General features: G+C 40.4%; 2 protein-coding genes and 1 long non-coding RNA gene across 10 annotated transcripts in view; all 3 read right to left on the bottom strand.

Annotated features, from left to right (window-relative positions):
* The window catches only part of sei (seizure), a 100,190-nt gene extending 90,543 nt beyond the window's left edge, over positions 1-9,647 (bottom strand). For 5 of the 8 annotated variants that reach the window (XM_065494030.1, XM_065494027.1, XM_065494025.1 and 2 more), the window contains exon 1: positions 9,124-9,646. In XM_065494030.1, the coding sequence (XP_065350102.1) occupies positions 9,124-9,199 (76 nt within the window). In that variant the 5' untranslated portion in view covers positions 9,200-9,646. Of the gene's footprint in view, positions 1-9,123 lie in introns of all 8 variants that reach the window. The other 3 variants (XM_065494023.1, XM_065494024.1, XM_065494031.1) reach the window with 2 other exon arrangements.
* Positions 9,648-10,933: 1,286 nt separating this feature from the next.
* LOC135946131 (uncharacterized) lies at positions 10,934-11,729 on the bottom strand. The gene is made up of 4 exons (XR_010575489.1): positions 11,549-11,729; positions 11,354-11,485; positions 11,131-11,292; positions 10,934-11,079 (listed from the first exon to the last, which is right to left on the bottom strand). It is a non-coding gene; the product is annotated as an uncharacterized LOC135946131 (long non-coding RNA).
* A 22-nt stretch (positions 11,730-11,751) lies between these two features.
* Positions 11,752-13,124, bottom strand: LOC135945268 (uncharacterized). The gene is made up of 6 exons (XM_065492848.1): positions 12,969-13,124; positions 12,877-12,908; positions 12,714-12,816; positions 12,396-12,643; positions 12,122-12,341; positions 11,752-11,927 (listed from the first exon to the last, which is right to left on the bottom strand). The coding sequence occupies exons 1-6, from the start codon at positions 13,018-13,020 to the stop codon at positions 11,752-11,754; spliced, it is 831 nt and encodes a 276-aa protein (XP_065348920.1). The 5' UTR covers positions 13,021-13,124.
* Positions 13,125-23,926: the final 10,802 nt, after the last annotated feature.

The following is a 23,926-nucleotide window of genomic DNA, read 5'->3' as shown; positions in this document are numbered from 1 at the left end:
TCGCGCATCATTTTTCACATTTTCCTGGGCACTCAATCACGGCACTTTGCTTGTGGGTAGAAAGAGGATGGTGTGCGGCGTACGAAAAATGGACACACGTCAACAATGAAGCTCAAATCATAGGCGAAAAACGAAATCAATCTTCATTCAGTCGGGCGCGTTTTTTGCAGGAAATATTGATTTCCGCATGTGTGGCGTCCGCGTGTTTTTTTCTGATGCGCCACAGCACCATTAAGTTATCACTCTGGGCAAAAAGCGAGCGGACAATACGCTTTTGACGCGGAAGAATGCGTGCAAATATATATACGTTTGACATTTGCCATTTCCGCAGATGGGGCGTAAACCTGGATGAATGGAGAGGGAGAGAGTGAGCGGCGAAACTTGCATGCTTGGCTCCTGCACAAGCGGCTCGACGGATTCCTCGAGTTCAATTGTTCGGCCAGAAGGGGTTGCTCTGCACTATCTAGTGGCTTAATAATAAAGCAGCACAATGTCGAGCCAGCCAAGCGAGCGAGCGAGAGTTTTTTGAGGGCTTGTCTCCGAAGGCTTTGCCGCACATAATCTGCGTGGCTCATCTGCTGATGTTATTGATACTCGAGTGGCGTGTAATGGCGCAAATCTTTTGATACCGTCCCACATTTCGCGCTGTTGATGCCGAAAAAAGGGAAAAGGTGCGCGTGTCACACTGCAGCGAGTTAAGTGATTGCTCTCGGTCGCTGGCTCGAGTACCATTCAACGCATGGAGTGCATATCATACGCCACTTCCAACGCCACCATCGCCCTCTAAAGGTGGAAGATATTTACGCGGCACGATGAGCTGCTCTTGAAATGTACCGAGAGTACTCAAAATAGCATTTCAATTGCAAATACTCTCTGGCTGTCACATGTGCGGTGCATTGTTCTCCAACCAGTGGCGGTTGCGATTGTGGGACAGGTGGTTTCAATTTTAAATCGAGCTGACAGTTGACAAACTTTGCTTTTGTAAAGATTGCAATCAGTGTTCAATACGTCCCCCATGATAGCCAGAATATTGAAAATGTGTCCAGCAGCACGTCAATAAAAATTGCTACCGTGATTATTTGTGTCTCTTAATTTAGTTTCAAACAATCAGAATCTTTCAATTGAAATCTAAAAAAAACATATTTTTATCGTGGAAGTGTAACCTTATTTTCGGGTCTCATTGAACGTGAGTTTAATCTTTTATTTAAACACAAAAACTCATTCAATTTCCATTAGCAAATATCCTGTGGAGCATGTTAAGCTAAAATGCAAGTTAAGGGAGGCCCATGTTAATTCCTCTGCAGCTACTTAACTGCTTTACAACTCCAATTACAATTTCCGACGACGGTCGCCGTTCACTCCTCATTAGGATGGGTGCGGGATAAAAATCCTCATGAAACGTGTATTGAAATCCAAAGTACCAGATCCTCGCAAAAGAATCGAACTCGGGCAGCTACAAAAAGAGGCAGCCTCTCCACCTCCGCCCGGCGTGCAATGCATGCCCAACTTGGACGTGGAATGAATGTTGAAAGTGTGTTTTGGAATAATTTTCTCTGAACGAACAAGAAAATCGCATCTGACCTGAATTGAAGGTAATTTCACATTATGACCGAACTGAGAAGAGGCGCGCGGAAGTGGAGAGCCATTTACCGAATGGTCCCCGCGCCAAAACATGTTTTCATTCTCAAATCGATTGGCCTATCTTCAAAGAGTATGAGCAATGCTGTTTCAGAGGGCGGCAGGCGGAATCACGTTCCTTTGGAATAAATCAGTGGAGCTGAGCGGCTGGCCACATATTTCTCTCAATCCGCTCTTTCTTTTGGTGAAATGTTAATGTTTGAAAATGTTTGGCCGCAGCGGCGACTGGCAGAGTTTTCTGTGTGCAGCCAGCCTGCCATTTTGCTCGGTTTATCATCACCGCACGCTGTGGCGTTGCTACGTAGAGCCGGGTTATGGTCATGTGGAAAATATCTCGCAGATATCATGCGCGCGCGGCCTGTATTTTCTCAAACACAGCAGAATTCGCCGCTCAGACTATTAATTTCGCTAGTTCTCCGCTGCCCTGAATAACACGCCGCCTTTTTTTGCTTATTGCCGCAAAAATATCGCCCTCTTGAACGCTGGCTGCTCCAAAAGTGTTTTGCAACTCGCAAATGCGGCTTCTGTCAGGATGAGAATGATTGTTATGGGTTTCGCTTTGGCTTGTGTTGTTCTTTCTCATTTGCCTAAAACAGCATAGTTATCGGATTAATGGACACGCAGTGCCCTATAAAGAATTCCCCAACGACTGGATAATCTAGTTCCTAGGGATGAGTCGTTTTGGGATTCTTTATATTCGGAGTACAGCAGCTAACGTCGAACTCGTGACACTCAAGCTATGTTACGATCCATCAACACTCTAGCAGTAATTTTGATTGTAAAAACTGCACCTCGGCTAAAATTGCAACCCAGAGTTAGTTTCAAACCTTTTCCCCAGTCCTTTTATTAGAGACGAAATACCTTTTTTTAAAAAAAGATCAGACTGCGATATGAATATCCAGACTTTCCTCATTGACTTCTTTATTTTGGCTTCAGCATAGAGCTGAATATTGTGGGAAAAAAATTTGCGATGAGTCCTTTTGCAACATAATAAAGTCTATTGATACTAAATGGATGATTTTGTTTTAACAATATAATAAATTGTATTTTAATTTTTAGAGAAGAGTATTCCTCTATATTTGACCTTTCATGAAATAGTATGTGCTTGCGATGTAACAACTTGAAGGGTGCTCAGGCCTATTGAACGGATCTCTATTTAAGTGCTAGATATTTGTCAAGTGAAGCAAAATCACGCAGACTAGCAAGTTTCGAACCAGCAGCCAGCAGGTAGCAAATCAATAATGGTCTCAAATGCCTCCAAAAAAGGAACCGTTTTCTAGAAAGACTTGGAAAGACGTTGAAACTATATCGATCATTTTGAACACCTGAATTATAAGTACCAAATTAATTTGTCAGAAAAAGAAATTTTGATAGATAATTGAAACGCAAGCTGTGTGTGACTGACTCTATTAATCAATGAAATGTGGGTCCCATGTGCCTCTCTGACATGCAGTTCAGACTTAAAAGTTTACTCAGTGTAGATTTATGTTTCGACCACCCACCGGCTGCACGTTCACCACTGCGCTGCGAGCTTATAAATTACACGGCGCACTTTGTCTCCTGTAATTAGACGAATCCAGGTGGTATGTGGGCCGGCTGGTTCATTCGTTGCGGTTGGTTTTGCAATGGCAGCTGCGAAATCTGTCGTCGCGATCGGACGGCGAAAATTGTGCTCGCTCGAAATATAGACAGCTCTCGGCCGGGCCTGCATCCATAAAAGTGAGTCAAGTTAAATAAAGTGCTACACCCCGCCACGTACATGTGGCAAGCTCCACCGCAGAGAATGGTACGTATGGGCACTCTGCTTTATTTTATTATATTTTACTTTACTTTACTTTCCGTCCTCTGCTCCACACTGCCGCAAAGTTTGCGAAAAAGTATCTGCTACAACGAAAGCGTGTCGAGTTGTTAAGAACGAATCCCCATTAGTCGCCGTATAATTGAGAACTCGAAAACGGCTGGTTCACACGTGTGCACTCTGCAGCGGCGCCCTCGTTCTGGTTTTTATAATTACTGTTTCTCGCCCCGACTTTTGCAACAGCTTTCCAGACGTCAGCTTTTACACAGATTAAACAAATCTGATTATTTGTCGGAGGTGTATGTGTGTGACGTTAAACCACTTGGCTGGAAAGCGTCTCGAGAAATCCGATAAACTTATATGGTCGCGATTTATTTGTGTGAAAAACAATCTCAGATATACCTCCATTCTCTGAAAAGAAAATCATTAAAGCCACTGCTTTTTCCAACAAAATAAACAGCCGCAGCGTTTCTCGGCTCGCCTGGCTCGTTTAATGAACTATAAATTCCAGACTGAGACGAAAAAATGAATTCCCCAAACAGTAAACAGTCAAATGCGAATGTTACATTTCACTTGGGGCTTTGTTATTGTGCGTCTCACAAAAACAAACGATAAAACGGTGAACTTGGACGCCCGCGTATTAGAGGCGAGTGAATAATAATAGAGAGAGAAGAAGCAGGAGGCGCCGCGCATTTGCTTCGCTCACAGCGGGCGAATATGAATCGAGAACAAATCTACGCTGTCAGTTCTTTAAATAAAAAGGGTGGCCAGGAGAGAAGATTATTTACGGGCTGACGTTTGAAGCATTAAGTCGCGCAGCAAATGAACTGACTACCGCTTTATTGCTTCCTCGTCGTCAGCAGCGGCTCGGGATTAAACAATCGCGTTATTAGTGGAAAAAGTTGAGGCAGAAAAAGCGGAGGCTGGCTAAACGATCCAGCAAAATTGTCTGTCCTTTTTCATTTGCGCCGCTTTGTGAGACGGGAATAGCATTAGCACCTCTAATGAAGCACGTCGATCAAATGTGCCGGTCAATTTGTTACCGTGTAAAGAAGTCGACAAGCATCACAAATAAAATTCCTATTTAAAGAAAGCAATCAAACAACATTTCTGGAACATTGTCAACGTGTTAATTTAAATTCTTTTCTGATCTGTAAAAGAACGATTTGATGGAACAAAAACGAAATCATCTGAGACTCTTTGCTGCGAATAGTTCTTAAAGCTCATTGGAAAGTGAAATGACTATTGTGACGGAAAAGCCTCTGCTGACAGCTGGGCTTTGAAACAAAGTAATGTACAGCATTTACTCTGTAAAATAAGTAGGACGGCGTCTGTGCTCTTTTCACTGCAATTAAAGCTTCAATTGTTTCGGCACAGCGTCTTTTTTCCCGCTCCAAGATATTATCTATTGTTTGAAAGTTGGCAAACTTCGTCAGTCTGTCAACCGCAGTCAACAAACAACAGAAGAAACTTAATCTTTTCAATATTCGCTCTGCTCATGTGCAGCTTTATTAAACCCATAAATCATATTGAAGCGAAACTTTCGTATCTGCTTTTAAGTTAATTTGCCGCTTTACTGAGGTCTCCGCGAAAGGGAACGGAAAAGTTTTGCGGCAAAGCGGGAATTTCACATCAGCAGCGCTTTTAGATTCCTGCAAACCACCACATCTGCATGGAAGATTACACCACACCACAAAGATTCGACGATAAAATAATCCGGTGGTTAAATAACAAGGCTGCGTTGAGAACGTAGAAGGAATCAGCAAACGATCTTATCGGCGCACAAGTCTACGCAGCTGAACAATGGAAATATTTAGATTTTCCAGCGGCAGCGCAAACGTGACGACCCATTCAGTGACTAGAAAGAAACAAAATCGGTATTGATTCGGTCTGGCCCGCGCGAGAGAGACCGCTCAAGTGGAAATGCTATTGCAACATACAGCGGAATCCTGTGCACTGGGCGCCGCTTGTGCTTTTTGTTGGTGCCACTTTGATATATATGCCTCAAAATCTTTTACACATTGTGCACAAAGCCTGAGGGCTGCTTAAAAAAATTTTTTTAAAGGCTATTGAAAAAGGACCATACATATTAGATCTTTTTCTCTCGCTTCTAAAGAAATGCAACTAAAAATACTGTAGCTTAAACTGAATGGATCTTTAAAACGAGCATTATTGAGCCAATTAATGTGTTTACAGGGCACTCAATGATAATCTATCTCTTTCAGCTCCTTCAGCGTGTTCCGGTTTGCACTTGCTTCGGATTTAACACTGATCCGCAAACTTTGTTTCAACACGGAGCGACTACTTGCAAGTTGGCAACAAGGGATTTCTCAATCATGCAGATCTAATGTCCGAGTGCGGTGGTTGCGACAAACTGGAGAAAGGCGTCGCACACTCTTGCACCATTTATGCCAAAAGTGTTACAAGCCGGCCGTGAGTGCAGCCAGAGCTCCTGGCGCTAGTATCAGGGAAGTGCATTTAGCTCCGCGTTGCCGCTGCCACGGCAGGCAGACATACATATAGGAACAGAGAGCGAGCGAGAGCAGAGCGCAGGGAATTCACGCTATGCACTTTATTACAATGGGGTGACCCAGTAAGGGCGAGCGTGCGGGCGCTGGAAATTACACGCAGCCCACATACTGATACGTGCTGTCAACCCCTGAAAACACGCCCTGCCTTGTGCGCACATGCACACACACACTCGAGGGGAGTTAATCCATTTTTATATTCTTCGTGCAGAAAGTGTGCGAATGGGAAACGCTGTTCCGCTCTTGAAATTCACCTTTTCCTGCATCTTATGTTCACTCATTGTTATTTGGTTACATGGATTTAATTAGAGGTCTCAAACGCAAGATTTAAGGCGGCGGCTGGCGGGACTGGCTTAGCCGAACTTTTTGTCCGGCGCGCTGAACATATTTTAAACGTGAACTTAGATAGCGCTTTACGGAACGAGGGGCCAGGAGACTTTTCCCTTCACTTTTTAATTTTTGACTCTTTTTCACCGGTGGCTGGCGCAGTTTAGCCAGATTCACGGCGGTTAGCGGCTGCCCCTGTGACCTAAAATTTGCCGGCTGGCGCGGCGCAGCGCGGCTAGCTGAGACTTCTAGTTTTAACAGATTATCGTTTTCTTTAATTTGGTCCAAGGTGAAAATGTCTTCATGTAGCTACTTCTTTGGTATCAAGCGTATTAAGTATTTCTACTTCAAGATATAATGAGTTCATACATTTAAAAAAAAATAAAAGAACAACAATGTTTATACTCGAACCATCAATTTATCATGTGAAATTAAATTAGCGATCAAATTCTGTCTAAATGGTCCACTAAAATTAGTTTAAAAATTATACATTTAAGAAACAACACAGGTATACAACAGACGTGAAAATATTTAAAAATTACGGATATGAACATTGTATAAATGCGAATAAAAACTAAATATTTATTCGTTTATATTTTTAAAACGCATTTATGTGTTCTGATAATATTGAATTGAGATTTGAATTCTAAATTAAAAGGGTTCATCTCTGGCGTTTACTAAAAATGCATGCTGTATGAAATATATAAAACAGGAAAATTGTTTTTTTATTATAAAAATAAATATAATTATATAACCATCAATAATATCTCAAAATAGAAAAGCTTTGATATAAAACCATATGGCTATAGTAAATGTGGCCATGCTATCATGGTCGGAAGCAGGAAAATACTATCGCATATTTGTTATTTATTCAAACCACGGGAGTTCCACATTTTTTTAATCTTTAGGTTATTGAATTGAAATAATAGCTGGCGATAACGCGAATAACGTTAATTTTCCTCATAACGACTTAGAGAAATTTTTATCTGAATTAGACCAAGGAGAAGTGGAAGGTGAAATTATTCACGGGACTGCTTCTCTGTCACAAAGACTTGCCGCTCAAGTTCTCGTCAGTAGCGGTTAATTTCGTTTGCATGCATAATAAGCTTGGAGTTCGCTTGTCAGCCGCTTCAAACGTGCGCGTCCAGAAGAAATTCTCATTACCGGCTCGATTGTTCCATCTCCAGTCAACGTCAAGATAATAGTTCGTAATTATACACGCGCCGGGAGTGAGAGAGAACAAATCTTTCGGAAATCGATCGCGACGCGGGTGCGTTGGGTTCGGCTGAGTCTGTGTATTGCGGCGGTGGCGGCGGCGGCGGACGCCGGGGCCTCCTTTTGCGCTCGTGTGCTAATACCCCGCAGGCCGACAGGGATAACAAGGAGGAAATTGTAATAAATTACTTCCAAATATTTGTCCAAATTGTTTACATTGGTGCGGCAGCACGCAGACTGGCTAAAGGTCCCATCCTACCTCATAATTCATATTTCTATTTTAAACCCTCACTAACAACGAACGCGCTCTGGTCCCGCTGCTCGCACTCTCCATCTCGCCGCCGTCCGCCAACACTTCTCTCTCTCGCTCTCGCGTCGTTATCTGGCGCAAAATTTGAATTGTGTATGTGTACTCGGCGAATGTTTTGCATGCAACTCGGACAACAGACGTGCGAGAATGATTTCTTGCACAACCACGGCACCGAGCAACAGATGAAAGCAAATGTGGTATTTGTCATGTGCCGATATTAACATTTTTCGTCCGAGGCAGGACTTGACGCTCGTCAGCAGAAACCGATCAGTCTTCGACTTGTCAAGATTCAATTTTTTATACAAAGAAACACTCTTCTGCTAAAGTGTACACTTTCATGACGCGGTGACATGCAAAACGCTCCGATGTTCGCTTTTCCCCCCAGAAAAATCATTACCCAGGCACGGCTTGTGCGACCTTGTGAAATGCCGCATGATTCTGAATTTCAACCGGCGGTCAATAAGAATTAACATCCGTGAATTCAACATCCATTCGACAGTGGCACCGCCGCGCGCTCGTCCGCTCTTTGTGCCTCCTCCGATCACCGCAATAAGAAAGCATCTCATTTCGTCGAGCCCTTGCATCCCCTTGACCCTAATTGAGTATCGCCGGAGTCGCATCGTCATGGGCTAAATTTGAACTTATTGCTTTCGAGAGTACTCGAGTGAAAAAAACTGGCCTGTGTTGTGTCTGTTTGGCTTTCTTGTATTTCCAGTCTATTTTCGGGCTGATGATGTTAGAGCTTTTAGTCCTAAATAATGGTCAAGATTTCATAAATTCGGCTGTCAAGAAAAAGAGAGGAATAATTTTTGGGTTGAGCTTAATTATTTAAAGTGATGAGGAGTACTCAAGAATTTGGAGAATTAGTTATGACCTGAGAATTTTAGAAATCGAGTTAATTGTAGAATCTGCTTACTGGCTAAAGGAGAGCCTACGTCGAGACTGCTGGCAATTTTGGCAGAAGTTTTGAAATTCTAGTCACGCAACAAAAGTAAAAAATGTCCTAGCTAAATTATTTTCAAAGTCTATTGCGAATTTTACCTGTCAGTTCATGATTTAGGTACTTAGGTAAACAAACGTTGATATAAGAATGAAGGCAAAAAAGTCAAAATCCGTCCTATATCAATCAGCATCAGTAACTTAAACCTTTTACCTAAAGTCAAAATAAATTTCTAACCACATGGCCGTGCAATTCACAATACTTTCCAAAACCGCGGAAATTAGATCAAAGTCCCTATGTGAATAGAATTCAGTTCGATTTGAGGAATCGTTTCTAAATTACTTGTTCAAAAAGAGTTTGTACTCACTGTGAGTGTCGAATTTTCGGATGATCGTCTCGATGATAGTTGTGCGTGGTGCCACGTGACCCCGTCGTACCGGCATCTTTTACCCTCTCTCCAGGTGTGCGGTGCGAGCTAGACGAAGGGAAGGAACAGAAACTAGCGAGACACACGAAGCCGAGGGTGGTCCACGCACTGATTTCCGCGACGGCGGGCAGAAGGAAACGCGACGACAGGTTTTTCGGCGGACGCCACTGTTGCTCCGAAGGGGGCGAGTGACAGTCAACTAGTCATTGACAAATCCATCGAGGAGGTGAAGAAGGCACATAATCATGTTCGCGCGCAGCCCGGGCAGATGCGAGACTCTGTTTCAATCTCTCTATATACTATTGCACCAGTCTAGAGCATGGTGCTAGTGTGGCGCTGGTCGCGAAAGCGCCGCGCCCGCCGCGATTCATCCTCGTACCCAGGCTCTCGTGACAAGACTGACTGACTGGTTCCACGCTCGCAACCACCGACCCCAAACCATCGGTGCGCCATCGCTGGGTACCTCTCGAACAACTCAAGCAGCCAGCCATGCCGCGCAGGCAGCGACGAGCCAGCGGCGGCGTGTCGCGCGCGCACACCGCCAGAGCGCCGTTTGCCGCGCCCGCCCCGACCCTCCGCCACCGACCCAAGGGCGAAAGCCGCTTGCGGATCTGCACATATACAGCGAATTCGTTCCGTCCGAATTAATGGCAGTCCGGCGGCCAAAGCGTTTGTTTGGTTTTCAAAAGTTGCCCACCCGAGCAGCTGCGGTCGCTGCTGCGAAATGGGGTTTGCTTTATTTGTTTGAGCTTGCTGCGCGCGGACACATTGGATTCCTCTGCCTTCTCTGCTTGTAATCAACTGCGTACATATTGCGAATCGAAATTCAGTTGGAACAGCTTGATGCTGTGCAAACATTGTCTTGGAAAATGTCTGTTGTCTTTGGGGCCGTTTTCCTTTCACATTGCTCTGCTCATTTTCTGTCGAATAAATTTTCTTGGAATCCAGATAAGAGCATTATTCTTTTTAGTCATTGGATTTTTCATTTTTACAACGTTGATTTCGAAGCTCAGTTAAGTCTAAAGCTGACTTAAAAAATATATGTTGAAATTCGAATAGGCGTTAGCTTTTCGCAAATGATCCCTCTCAAATTCAAACAAGTATTCTCTTGTTCGCCGGTTAGATATCCATTGTAGTTGGGGATTTAAATAATGCAATTCCAACCGCCCTCGCTATACACTGCGGGATGCCTTATTAAATGAACTCTGGACCGTCAAAACACAACCAATCGTTCTATTTATATGCAGCACACGCAAAATATTTTTCTTTTTTAGCAGATGTATCAAATGATTTATTTTGTATCCACTTAAAATGACCAATTAAATAAAATATTATTTAAGCTTTAAGCTAGTTTCCACCTTTCAAGCTTATATTTAAGTAACATTAATAATTACTGTCTTCGTTTATGTAATATTTATTCTACAAAAAATACCAATACATCTATAGCTTTAGTTTTAAAATCGCTATTAAAGAAACTAAAATATCAATTGATCTATAATGAAAAACCACCAACAAAATATAGGAACTGATTCTAAAACAGCACAATACCAATGTCATTTGACCCAACAAGTGTTCAAATATTAACAAAATGCATAGGATGTCACCATCCTAATGATTCGTCTAAATTCTTGTTGATTTTGATAAATCAAAATCACCATTACAACCATGGATACAAATCTGGCCTCCTACAATAGAAATAAAGCATTAAGAAGAAAGTTATGAAATAAGATATTAAAGTAAAAAAGACAATCATTTTCCAAATTAGATGAACACGGTGACTTTCATGTACTTCATTTCGTAACTCATCGATCTCTTTCTGAACGGGTTCCTCCCCGTTGTCCCTCTCTGGAGAGAACTCGGTGACGTGGGTTTTTCGTGCACTAATTGCTCTATCCGCTATAAATATTAAATCAGTGTTTGTTTTAGAAATTTCAGTATTTAGCTTACGCCGGCCTGGAACACAAGCATTGCCTTTGAAATGATGGCCAGGAAGACACCTGCATAAGTCTCTGTCGCAGACAATCAACTGTTCACAAGAGGATTTGCCGGAAAAATGAGGGCAAGGCAGATTACAGAACTTCCCAAACGAGGAGACTGATTCCTTGCATTCTAAATGTGACGCAGAAACTGATGGATAGTGATTATATACGTATTAAGAATTGTATCATACCACTGTAAACATCAGATATTGTGCTCTTGAGAGAGGCAAAATGTTCCTTGTCTTCATAGGAAATAGTTTGGCATGCAATATTTGAATCGATTGGTTTATGTTCTTCCGCTTTCAATTGTATAAAGGACCAAACTATATATGGGACATAGATGGTTCACAAATAAATCAAGAGAGAAACAGGCGTCTTGTGATTACCATTCCCTTCCGCACAATTAAATAGCTGTTGAATGGCAAACACATCATGTCTGTGCAGTTTTACTTTCATTTTCGGCAACATGAATATCAATTTTTGCTGGGATTCGCCTCCCGAATCAAATCGTATGGTCAGATGCTTCCATGTTCCAAACGTAGGCTTCTCGCAAGCAGAACAATAAATCCACGTGCATTCTTACGGTATTTTAAATTACCTGAAAATGATAAATTTCGGATGTGGATTGTACTTGAACAGTTGCAGTTCCAAATTCACCGTTGAAAAAATAACGGATGTTCACGCAAGATCTGCTTGGCGATGTGGAAATTAGGTTTAGTATAATTTCAGTCCTGCCACCGCTACCATCGTGAAGTAGTACCAAGCCTGCCAAAATCAAATCCATATCGAGTATAGCTTAGACTGTTACGATATTAGCTGCAGTTTTACGTTATTCAAACTTTATAAAATGAAAACTACAAATTTTTACAAAGGAAAAATATGATTGAAAACATATTTTCTGGTAAGATTTAAATAAATTTCAAATAATAAGATATCGATTATAAATTTTTATGACTCACTTTGATGGATTTTCCAAAATCCAGCCGATTTCAGATATGGTACATAGGGCAACTCGAAAGGATCTAGCAAAGTAATGTTTCTGATGTTGAGAATGACGTCTGCATTTTTCGAATCTGTTATTTTAATGGATTTAATCATTTCGTTCTTGATAATTTCAATTTCAATTGTAAAATGCACCCATTCTTTGCCTTGTCTCAATATTCCATCCTCTCTCAAAGTCTGAAAATGATACTATTAATTTAAAAATTACTTCACCAGTTGTTTAAAATTCACCTTTATTTCACTAATCTCTGCACATGATCCATCGTTGGCGCTCAATACGCCGTAGCAAAATTCTAAAGTTAAAAATCCAAGAGCGTCGTCGGGGTCGAACTTAATGGTTATAAGCTCATCATCCTCAGTTATGAAAGATAGTTGAGCGTCACTTTTTGCCAATACAGACACATCAAATCCATCGTAACCTGACCTCGAGAGCATGAATCTTCTGGACTCATGTGGCAACTTGTCATATTCAATTAAATCTACAGAATCAACAAAAAATTGTACTTTTTGATGTGGAGGTGGAGCCTTCCACACATAATTTAAACTCACTGTTCCAACTGTCATCTAAGAAAGGCGGCAAGGACACTCTTTCGTCTAAATGGTTTGTTGTAGTTTTCCAGTAGTTTATGGCATAATGAATCTGTCCTTTGATCTGCAAAAAAGGCTTTTCTGAGCACACGGCTTTTCTATTGTTTCAGGGAATTTTACGTACCTGTGTTGATACAGATGAAATTTTTTGAAGTCCTGTTCAAAATTTAAATTATTGCTTTATTTCACTGTGAGCACAAATCTCGTGATATTTACTGTGGGATACGTTATATGTGTTGGCTGGAAGAATCCAAGCCAGTCCAACCATCTTTCCCTGAGGACTATGATACACGCAGTGCAGCTCATTTGTGTCAAGATGTTTCAATAAGTAAAGTTCGTCATCAACTTGAACTGGAAACAAAGAAGAGCTAGGGAATTAATCGTTTTGTTTTCAAACAGGCTGAATAAACAGTTTAAATAGATGAATTAATACCTGTATGCCCTAGACCAAATATGAATAGAAAATTCAATATCATTTTTAAACGAATCAACATGCTGATCTCCTGCGCTGCTATTTATCTTATAGAAGCAAAATCACTACAAAATAATGTGAGTAATCGCAGGTTGTTGAGAGCAGTTGTAACGGACCAGATTTAGCAATGTTTGACAAATGAATGTGGGAAATGATTCTAAGCATTCCTTATAGCCGAATTGTAATTTAGAAAATGCCAAAAATTACTTCTCTATGCCTTGAGAGAGCTCGCAAATACACGTACCGAGAGCCCTGTTTCAGAGTGTTATACGCATTGCTGTGCGTTGTTTGAATTCCAATTGAATGGTTATCTATACGCAACAGACTTCCCTCTTTTCGTTTAGTATCCTTTATGATGGCATACCTTATAGTAATTCTTGATTAATTTTTAAATCATCATCATATTTCAATTTCATCAAACGTTCTGAATGAATGAAAACTAGCTTAATCAAGTTGAGCATTAAATACCGAAGATATACTTAAATAAAGTACACTTGGTGCCGTAAAAATTGCGCATATAGCTAAAAAAGAACTCTAAATTCAACGTTGCAAGGAAAGGGCAACAATCAATTTAACAGTGAAAATTTAGGTGTTTGTTGATCTGTGCGGAATTTTTATAGTTTGTATGATTCTTTTATTGGAAACTATTTTTAGCATTTTTTTTCTCTGAAAGTCTCCGCCCAAATTATTGCTGTTGGCTTTTTTACTTTTAGCAACTTAAATATTTTATACTTTGCACTTGCAGCTGAGAGAATTTGTAAAAATAATTGAAGTCTTTGTACCCGAGTTTTAGCCTTGTTCTATCAGTTTTAAAATACCTCTTCATTGGCTTCAACGGCTTTTATTGTGTTGGAATAGTGTTCAAATTCGAACCTATCGTGTTCTTGGCTTCGTCTCAGAGGCTGCATTTGCTTTTGAATCGCCATAAAGGTACATAAATGACTCCAGTCGAGGCACAAAAGTATGCTATATCACGTGCTCGCATTCACATATATTGCGTGGAGCGCGCACACCTTGTGCGCGAATTCTCACGGAAAAATTCTGAGAGGACGACTAAAAAGCTGAAGAAGAACGCACGTCCCGACGCCGCGAGGTCTTTTCCAACGAAAAGCGGGTATTGATGTGTACGTGCAAACCGAAATGTGTTTTCCCGTTCTTAATGCCCGCAGTTCATGACCTAGCAGGTCGATACAAAACACGTCGGTTGCAAAGAATACTGCTGTACACACAGTGAAATGTGAAGCACAGCCGCTAGAACTGAAAAAGCTGCGCACACGCGAGATGGGTAAATATTTATGCGCGAGCCGCTCCTCTGTCCGCGCGTTTTGTGGATTTTCGCACACAAAGGCATTAATGGGCATGAATAATGCGTGTGACGGGCAAAGTTGCATAACGGCGGCCTCTTTCCACGGATTGTGCTTCATTAAGCGCGGCGCACCGCAGGAGAACAGTATACGGTGCGGCGTGGGCCGCATGGCGTCCTGCTTGCTCGTTAAACCACTTTTTAAAAGAATTTTCCTTTTCATGAGATTCTCCATTTCAGCGGGAGAGTTCGTTAAAATGAATTTTCAACTGTTGGCACTGTTTTTAATCTTTTTACCTGCCAATTGATCTCATGACTCTCTAGAGTTGCGAGGATTGAGCTATGTTTAGTTTTAATCAGAATGAAATTTATCTATCATACGCCATAGGCGTGCCACACTAAAATTAACTTACAGTCGAGATTAAATCTTAATGATGCTTCTCCCCTATAACTCACTGTCTATTCACTGCATTTTTTCATACATGGTATATTTTTCACATTTGTTGCCACAAAATTTAAAAATCACTAAGCACACGCTTCAGTTTCAAGCAGATTAAATTTTTCTTTCAAATGGATAACAAATAAATCACTATTCTCTAGATTGTACACATATCGATATCTGCAGTATGTAAAAACTCCTAGAACTATTTTACCCATTTTCCCGACAACGATAATACTTCTTGCTCTCAAGCCGCTAGAGTAACGCAGAGTAAACATTCTTTTGAAATTTACCTTCTGTATATATTTAGCATCAGTTAAACATTTACAACGATACTTTCCTAGTCGAGGTAATTTAAATTAAAAAGAAACACACAACTCCATTTTTTTCTGTTTTTAACGAGACTTTCCTTGAACTAAATTTGAACGTGTCGAGGTGCATATATTTTAGATTCTAACGAGGTGGAATACAAAGTAGGTCTGGGAAACGAGTTTGAAACAAAGTGGGAAAGGGTTGAGCAGCGTTTTCTCAGAACGGAAAACATTCATGCATAGTGCTAAAAGTAGGACAGTAAACCCGCTAATAGATTGCACCACTGAAGAACTTTCCCTGCTCAACAGAAATTGATATCGAACCTGTGCGCGCACGAAGCAACAAAAAACTAATCAAGGGCATGGGAGGTGTGTTTGTGCATCATTCATGTGCATTTTGCTCTCGGCCTAATTGCGATCTCTCTTCTCTGCACAGCTCGCTCTCACTCCGACCGACCGCCTCCGACACGTACCCTCCCGCCCTTAGTCGTTCACCCCCTCCCACCCCCGGCAGCCTGTCTCTGCCTTAATGTGCTTGTGATGCAATTAGGTTAGAGTAGCGACTTTTGTGCACTCTGCCTCTCTGCATAAATTTCACTCTTTAATTATTTCTTTCCAGCGCGAGAGTGCTCTCTCTCTCTCTATATATATATATATATATATATATATATATATATATATATATATATATATATATATCCATATCAACAAATTTTATTCCCTCCACCTCTCCCCCATTCACCCACGCTTGTTAGCGGAGAGATAAACTCACTTTCTTATTCACACATAAGATTGGACTAATTAAATTTGCATGCTATAATTGTCCTCACTTGTTACTTTTTAGAAAATTGACTGACAAGGGAACCCTGGGTCCGTTCCGCTCTGACATGAAATTTTTTCCTCAAATGTGCTCACTTTTATGTTTATGGAACACCAGTCCACGACAGACTTTTAAATTAAGTTATAAATATAATTTTTGTTCAAACGTGATGATTTTTTAGAGATATTTCCCTTGACAAGACAAATAGAATGGTGCGGCTCATTTTTTTTTCTTTCTGAAGTTCTCAGAGATTTTTTGCTGAGGTTAATTTTAATATAATGCATCTCACAAACACTTTTAAGCTCATAACTGTTGCTTTTTATTTTATATTTGTTTTTTTAATTTTTAATAAATTAAATAAATTTTGTCTTGTAAGTACAGTACTGTTGACGAGACCAGTGGGTCAAAAACAGCCATTGTATAGTTTTAAATAACGTGTAAGATTGTTTTTATTTTATAATTATTCAGCTCAAATAACCCTCCATTTTTATTGCCCAAGGGATTAGCCATTGTAATAGTAATTAATAACTTTATTTTCTTTTGTTTTTATATATCAATTTTTTAAATTTTAGATTCATCCAAAATATTGCTAAACTATTTAAAAGTCAACACAATAAGTTTTTAATATTTATTTGTTGAGGAGCCTCAAGCAAATAACAGGTTCCTTGCGTAAAATATCGCTAATAATCAGAATGTTGGTAAAAAAATAAAAAATCAATACACATCGAAAAATTACCCATTTTACATTTTCATATGTTTTACATAGGATTCACCAAGAGTCTTGAAACCGATGTTCGGCTTTTAACTAAAAAATAATGCTAGATTGAAAATATCTATCGGTATTTTTTTTTAATTTCATGAAATTCAACACGTTTTAAACAAAATGTTGTATATTAGAGCGGACCGCACCCAAGGTTCTCTTGTGAGTGGATCGAATCTAAAAATTTTATTCTATTTTTCTATTTTTTGCTGCTCGCATGATACGTCTCAAAATTAAATTAATAAGGAAAGTTAAACTTATTTTTAATGGCTACTTTTCTATGATTCCTCTCAGTTTGGATGTGGAAGGTAAAGCCTTTGTTTAGCTAATTATTTTTAAAAGCAGTATGAGTCATACCAACACCGCTAGGATGATAGTAGCTCAGCCCACGGTTTATACTTGTCCCTTCACAAAGTCCCAATTAAAACGAGGCACTCGCACAGTGAAGCTTATATCACTCATGCTGAAAAGTTTCAAACCAGCAAATGGCGAGTCCATCTATATATGTTTTAGAGCAGCAGTGGGTGCGAATCAAATTGCAAACAGACCGTTAAAATGTCTCGCATTTCCACTTGAAGCTTCGCAGTGAGAGACGCCAACTTGTTTTAATGAATCCAGCGCTGCGCTCTATGTTGGAAAACTCGAGATGCTGGTGAAGTCTTTTTAACGCACCGCGGAGTCGCAGGAGCGGAAGCAAAGAAATTCGCAGCTGCAGCGCGCTTCTTACAATTTCGACCTCGCCGGTGCCGGTGGCGTCTGCGTCTGGAGAAAAATTTATTTGATGAGCTTTTTTATGGAGCAAAACTTGTTCCTCGAGGCCTCAAACCTGTTTTTTCCCACCTGCAATTTCCGCTATTTATTCAGTCACCAGCTGGTGTGGCTCGCCAAATTTTGTGGCGACGACAGTCTGGTACTCTGTGGTTGGAGCTCGGCAGACACATTGAACTCTCTCTCTATTTATTAAGCGCACACATGCGACATTACATTTTTGGACTACCATTTACAACCTTGGTGATATTGCTAAGGGGAAAATGAACATTTTAGCCGAGCAGAGTTTTCGAGCTGGTGAGGAGTTTTAACTGCTTTTGCCCTCACCGTATTTTGTATTATACACGCAACATTTAGAGCCATTAAAAGAAATCTAGTCGCAACATAAACCATTCTAACATTGCGCTGAATCAACGTTCCTGCAATCTCGGCGCATATTTACTCGCACAAAAAGGAAGTATCGAGCAACGTTGTGGAATCGTGCCCATTTACTTTATTGATGGAGCGGAAAAGTTGTGCAGTGCGACGACTCAGCTCTTCACGCTGAAATTCAACACAAATTACGTAAGAGTCGCGGGGAACGAGACGTGCTTCTCTCTGACGGACCGAGCAGCAACTCTGAATCAGGGGTGAGCACCAGACACCCCGGCAGATGGTGCGGGTTGTGCTGTGTTTTACTTCGAGGGTGGAAGGGATGGTGGAGTGGAAATTTGCAATTGTAGTAGTAGCCATCTGGCTTACCGATTTCACTGTCTTTTTTTTGCTGAACGTCAGTTGGACATTTTTTTAAATCCTTACAACGCAGCCATTCTGGTGGAAGAGAGGATTAAAACAAAAGGTACCCATGTGCTATGGAAGGTAGAAAGATTAATTTGGACTTTGACTTAATTAAAAATAGTCGGGCTTTTTTGCAATAAAAATTAATATGTGCAGCTTTGGATGGACGTCGTCAAAATAATGAGAGATAACAAAAACAAACAAAAAACTGCTTAGTATTTTTAAACGAAAAGGAAAAATTTTAATAATTATAAGAGCATTTTTATGTGAATGCGTAAGATATCATACCAAACAACTAAATTAATTCTTTTGTGAATTTTATTAATGTTACACTCGGTGTCGTTTTATGCTTGTTTTGACGGAAATCTATCTCAGCGTGTTACATGACAGTGCTACAAAAAATCGGCAGCGAACATCCGAATTGGACACAAAGGGAAGCGGAGATCAGCAGGAGGCCCGTGTGTGTCAAACGCTGTATAATAATAACCCTAAAACACAAAGTTGGCGTTTACGACAGCCGCCCCAATGAAAAGAAATCTCGCGTCTGTCGACGCTGCTTTTCACTCGAGCGGGTGGGCGCGGGCATATCGTCGAATACAATCGTGCGTTTCTCTTTTTGTGGAAGTAATAAAATGTTTAAAGATATAAATTGAGAGCAGCGCGCATTGTTTAATATTGTAGCGGCAGCGCAATGCGCCCTGCACTTTATTTGCCGCGAGCGCGCGTTATATTCGAGAGCGCAGTCCAAGTGGAAGAGATAAATTATTCAAGCTGGGCCCAACACTAAATCTTTCATTCTCTTCCAACTTTTCGCACTGGGGAAATTGCTTGCCGGGTGTATGGCGACAAAAACGATGTTTGTACAAACGCGTGTGCGGCTTAATAATTTTCAATAGTCATTTGTGCTTGCTGACTAGAGGACCCAAGTGGCGAGCGGAAAGTGTGTGTTGCATAGTTTTGTGACCCAAAAGGCGACGACGCGTCTCACAGCAACGCCTGTGCCACCAAATAATATACTGTAGACACCAGCAAAAACATTTTTCAATTCGTGGTATGGATATTTTGTGCATATGATTTTACTTTCCCTTTTCATTTCTCGGAATAATGAAACACACATGTGGGAGTTCACATATTTTAAGCATTTTAAATTAAAACATGATTGGTTACATATTTCGTGCAAATAACCCGTTCATTTTACATTAGGATCCTTTTCCAACGGTTTTGACTTTTTACATGGCATATTATTTGAACGAAAATTATTTAGCTCTCTGATTTTTTTTCATATTTAAAAGAAGAGGTTATTTCGTTTTAATACTGGCACATAATACAAATATATTTTACTCACTTATATCCTTTAAGCAAAACTGGAAGAAAAAATGACAACGTTTTCATCCAAATATCGCATATATCCACATGATAACAAAAAATTCAGATTTGTTGGACATTAATCGTAAGCAACTTAGTTAAATGAGAAAAAAACAATTTCGTTCCTAAACCAAATATCTTTGTTTCAACGGGTTTTGTGATATAAGTTAGTTCAAAATTAAGATTTTAAGAAAAAATATTTTTTAGTTTACAAATTTTACGTCAGATTGTATAACTACAATCTCCCTTCAATAATACACGCAATATATTGCATTCTGATTTAAATATAGTTTGTTTAAATAACACTCTACTGAAAGCACAAAATTAGCTACGAGGCTGCGAATGACAACGATAAACTGAAAAAAATCCATCCTAAAACTTTTTAAAAATATATATATATAAAACTTTTAAATTAGCAAAAAATAGTCAACTACGATTCCCATATTTTTAATTGCTCTGCATTTTTTAAAAGTTGATGCTGACTAATAATTTAGCACTTAATGTGGGCAATCAGTTGGCGTGTTTGATCTCATAAAGCGTTAGGCAGGCGTTTATGTTTTTATACCACTTAAAAAGTAGTAGAAACATCTCTCACGCCACAATATCAACTATTACTATCTTCTCTTTCTATTTTTCTTTGTTAATTTCTCATCAAAATTGTCAGTATGAGAAAGTGAATAGAAATCGAATAAAGCCTAGGTGTTTCCAATGTGATAATCAATCCAAAAGCCTGTGGCGCGCCTGGAGAAACTTAAATAGATAGCTGGCAGCGCACCTGACGAGTCTGGATTGGAGTGCAGAGTTATATCGAATGAACGCTAACGCGGCAAAACGGCAAATGAGAGTTGGCGGTGGTCAGCAGACGAGAGCAATTTGGTTGTCTGCTGATGCGATGGAGGGGTGCTCTTGGTTGTTTGTTTGCAATGACAGCAGCTGTTGCAAAAGGAATGGATTGCTTGGTCGGCTCACTCACTGCCAATGCATATCACACCGCAAAACTCGGGCGGAAACTTTCAGCCGGGCACGAGCACCGACTGTTAGCCTGGAAAATGGATGAGAAGCAGCTAGCCACTTGGCCGACCTGCTTGCTAGCACGGGTAGCACAAAAAAACTATAGCCTCCAAGTTGGCCCGCAAGAAAGACCCGCGTGCAACGACCTGTGCAAACACACCGCTCGATTTGCCCGCAAATATGGAATACCAAATGAGTAGTATAAAGTTATTTTTTCTCTATATCTAAACGCTGCAAAGTTTCTCGGTGGAATAAGAATGAACTTTTTGCGAGTAAACATTCCCAACTTCCTCCCTTGTCGCCGCCATGCCGGGTGAGTACGAAATTCAGTTAGGCCAGAAGAAAGTGTACACAGCGAGAGACCGCGTCGAATCATCACTCTTCGGAATTATAAATCAAGGCGTGTTCGGCGGCGCAGATTAAGATGGCACAATTATGTGCACCGGCCTGGAGGATAAAGTGGCGGTCGCGAACAGATGGGTATTTCACAAAGTGAATTTATAATACACTCAGCCAGCTCTGACACCAGTCTACCGGTGCTTCCACGCCAGCCCATTTTTCATCATAGCCGCCGCCACCGCCGCCGGCAAAACAGACAAGCATGATTAATTACCTGGCCGGAGAAATAATAATTGCGACTAGACCCAATTACTAATTGTGCTTGAAAATTGTTTTTGTGGCGGGCTGTTTTTAATTAAAGATTTAACTGTATTTCTGTCAAGGTTTGGCAACAGACTGTCTATTGTTTTTTTTTCCAGGGAAATTTCCAGAAAGTCCTGCTCTTGAAGTAAGCAAAACAAGAATTCGTATTTCCAGCAGAGGGTTGCTAAAACCAATTAAAAAAGTACATCAAATATATATTAATTAGGGAGATCAAAACATGAATATATAAATCAATTTTGAAGCCACTGATTTTAAATAATAATAGATTTTTTTCATATTTATAAGAATATAAATGTTTTGGGGGTGAATTCGGAAACATGCAGAAAATATAGCAAACATAAAAAATGCAATTGGTGGGGGTTTCCGGCTGGTTTTTGTGGAAAATCCAATGATGCATATTTGTGCATTACAACATTTGCTTAAACTTAAACCAAGATGACAGTTTGATATATCGACATGAATAAGGCCCAGTTGGAATCGTCGCTTAATTGATTAATATAGGATACAAACAAATAATTATTATTTTTAAAATCTAAATTGTATGGGTAGATATGCAATTTAATTTTACTCCACTTCATTCAAATTTGCAGCACATGTCATGGTATGTAAATGACAAAGGAGGATTGTGTGCGCTGCTTTGTGTTTGCGAAAAGGTTCACCCTTGGGCTCTATAAAGTGTCAAATCTGAATCCGCCTTTCTCGGTCCACTGAGACAGAGCAGATGGAATTTTTATGCTCCTCACATTGAAACAACCCATAGTCAGTATATTTGTTTCTGCTATAATTTTTTAGCAGTCACACAGGAGGATAATTTAAATTATATTTATGTTTATCAGTGCGCAAACTTCCAAATTTGTTACGACCTGGAGTTTTTTTTTTCAGGAAATATTTTAAAGGCCGCGTGGGGCCTGTGCATGAAAAATCCACTTTTGCGGAAATGAATGCTTCTGAATTATGCACATTAAGACAACGGTGCTCGCCCTCCACCCTGGAAGAAACGTGCGCGAGATTATTATTTTTCTTCTGCACTGAAGAGAAACAGTTTCTTCGCGTTACTGCTTGCTGTGTTTGCGGAATATAATATTATCTTATCAGCGCGCTCGTAATTTTGCCTCGCACTCGCATTTTCTCTCTTGAGTGAGCACCACTATGGCTGCTGGGGATGGATTTTCCGTTTACTTTCACCACAGTGCATTTCGCCAGCGGTTCGTTTACGGAAGGTTGCACGCTGGCGAGTAAAAATGCACTCACAGCTATGCACCGTTGGAATACATGCAACGCGAATAACTAAATTATCCAACCGAAGTGCACAGACTTGCTTGATGTGGAAAATAATTTAATTTCCTTTTTAGTGCACTGCATGCATTTGTTAAAATAAGCAATTTATTTTTTTCTGTTCGTGGCATACATTTCATGATTATTTACACAACAGAAGAGAGCTTTATTCAGTCTGTCAAAGAATAAAAATATTATTCTACATTTTATTTGTCACTCCCTTGTCACTGATTAGGATTTGGGATAACATATGAAAGCTGATAAAAGGTACAATTTTCAGTGCTTTTCTTAAAAAATAATAATTTTGCTCCTTTGGGTGGCTATTGTTTGGCTTTGCGGTCTGAACGGAAATGCCGAATTCTAAATTTGCAAGACTATTATTATGAATGTTTTCAAGAGATATGCTTCAATTTTCATCCATATTTAAAGCAAATTACTTTGAGGCAAAAGAAGAATATATGCTGCGACCTGAATAAAAACACGTGGAGCAAAGCCATTTTCAGATTACATAAATTCTCCCGTATGAATTTTTGCTTCAAACAAATCAGTGCCTGAATTAGGGTATGATAGCTGAATAGATAGGGAGCTAAACACGCATACCATTAGGTTTTGTAATATTATTAAAGTTTGGGCAATAAAGATATACAACTTTTTAACGTTGAACAGTTACAAAATACACACACAAAATTATGTTAGATCACAGTATCATGTTCAGGTGTAGGGTCGTATTCATTATGTAAATGTGTGTCCACCAAGACTAATTATTACAAGCAGTGTGTCACGGAGAACGGCATTGACCGCTCATTTTTCCTAGTCGCGGCTATCCAATTCAAATTACTTTCGTTTCACCAAGTCGCATGTGTAGCCCACATCGGAGTGAAAAATGAGCGAAGGTCGTCGACGGGGAGCACGAATTAATCTCGAAACGGCGGACCGGGTTGACTGACAGCAGGTGTGTGGTGGCTCAAACACCAGAAGCTTTTTCGACCATTTATCGGTCACACAGGTGAGTCAGCAGTGTGCTTTAGGCGAGCGACACGTAGCTTTTTTCATGCCAATCCATCATTCTCGTGTGTGTGTGTGTGTGCGCGCGCTATAGCTCGCGAGAGCAAGCAAGCGAGAGAGCGAGCGAGCGAGAGAAAGAAAGGCTCGGCTCCGCGAGATAAATCCGGCGAGTGTCTTGGTCTAGCCCCCTTGGTCCGACCGCGTC

This window comes from Cloeon dipterum, chromosome X (genome assembly GCF_949628265.1).
Source record: "Cloeon dipterum chromosome X, ieCloDipt1.1, whole genome shotgun sequence".
Lineage (NCBI taxonomy): Eukaryota > Metazoa > Arthropoda > Insecta > Ephemeroptera > Baetidae > Cloeon > Cloeon dipterum.
Note: the sequence above shows the minus strand (reverse complement) of the source record. Positions and strands in the feature narration are given on the sequence as shown.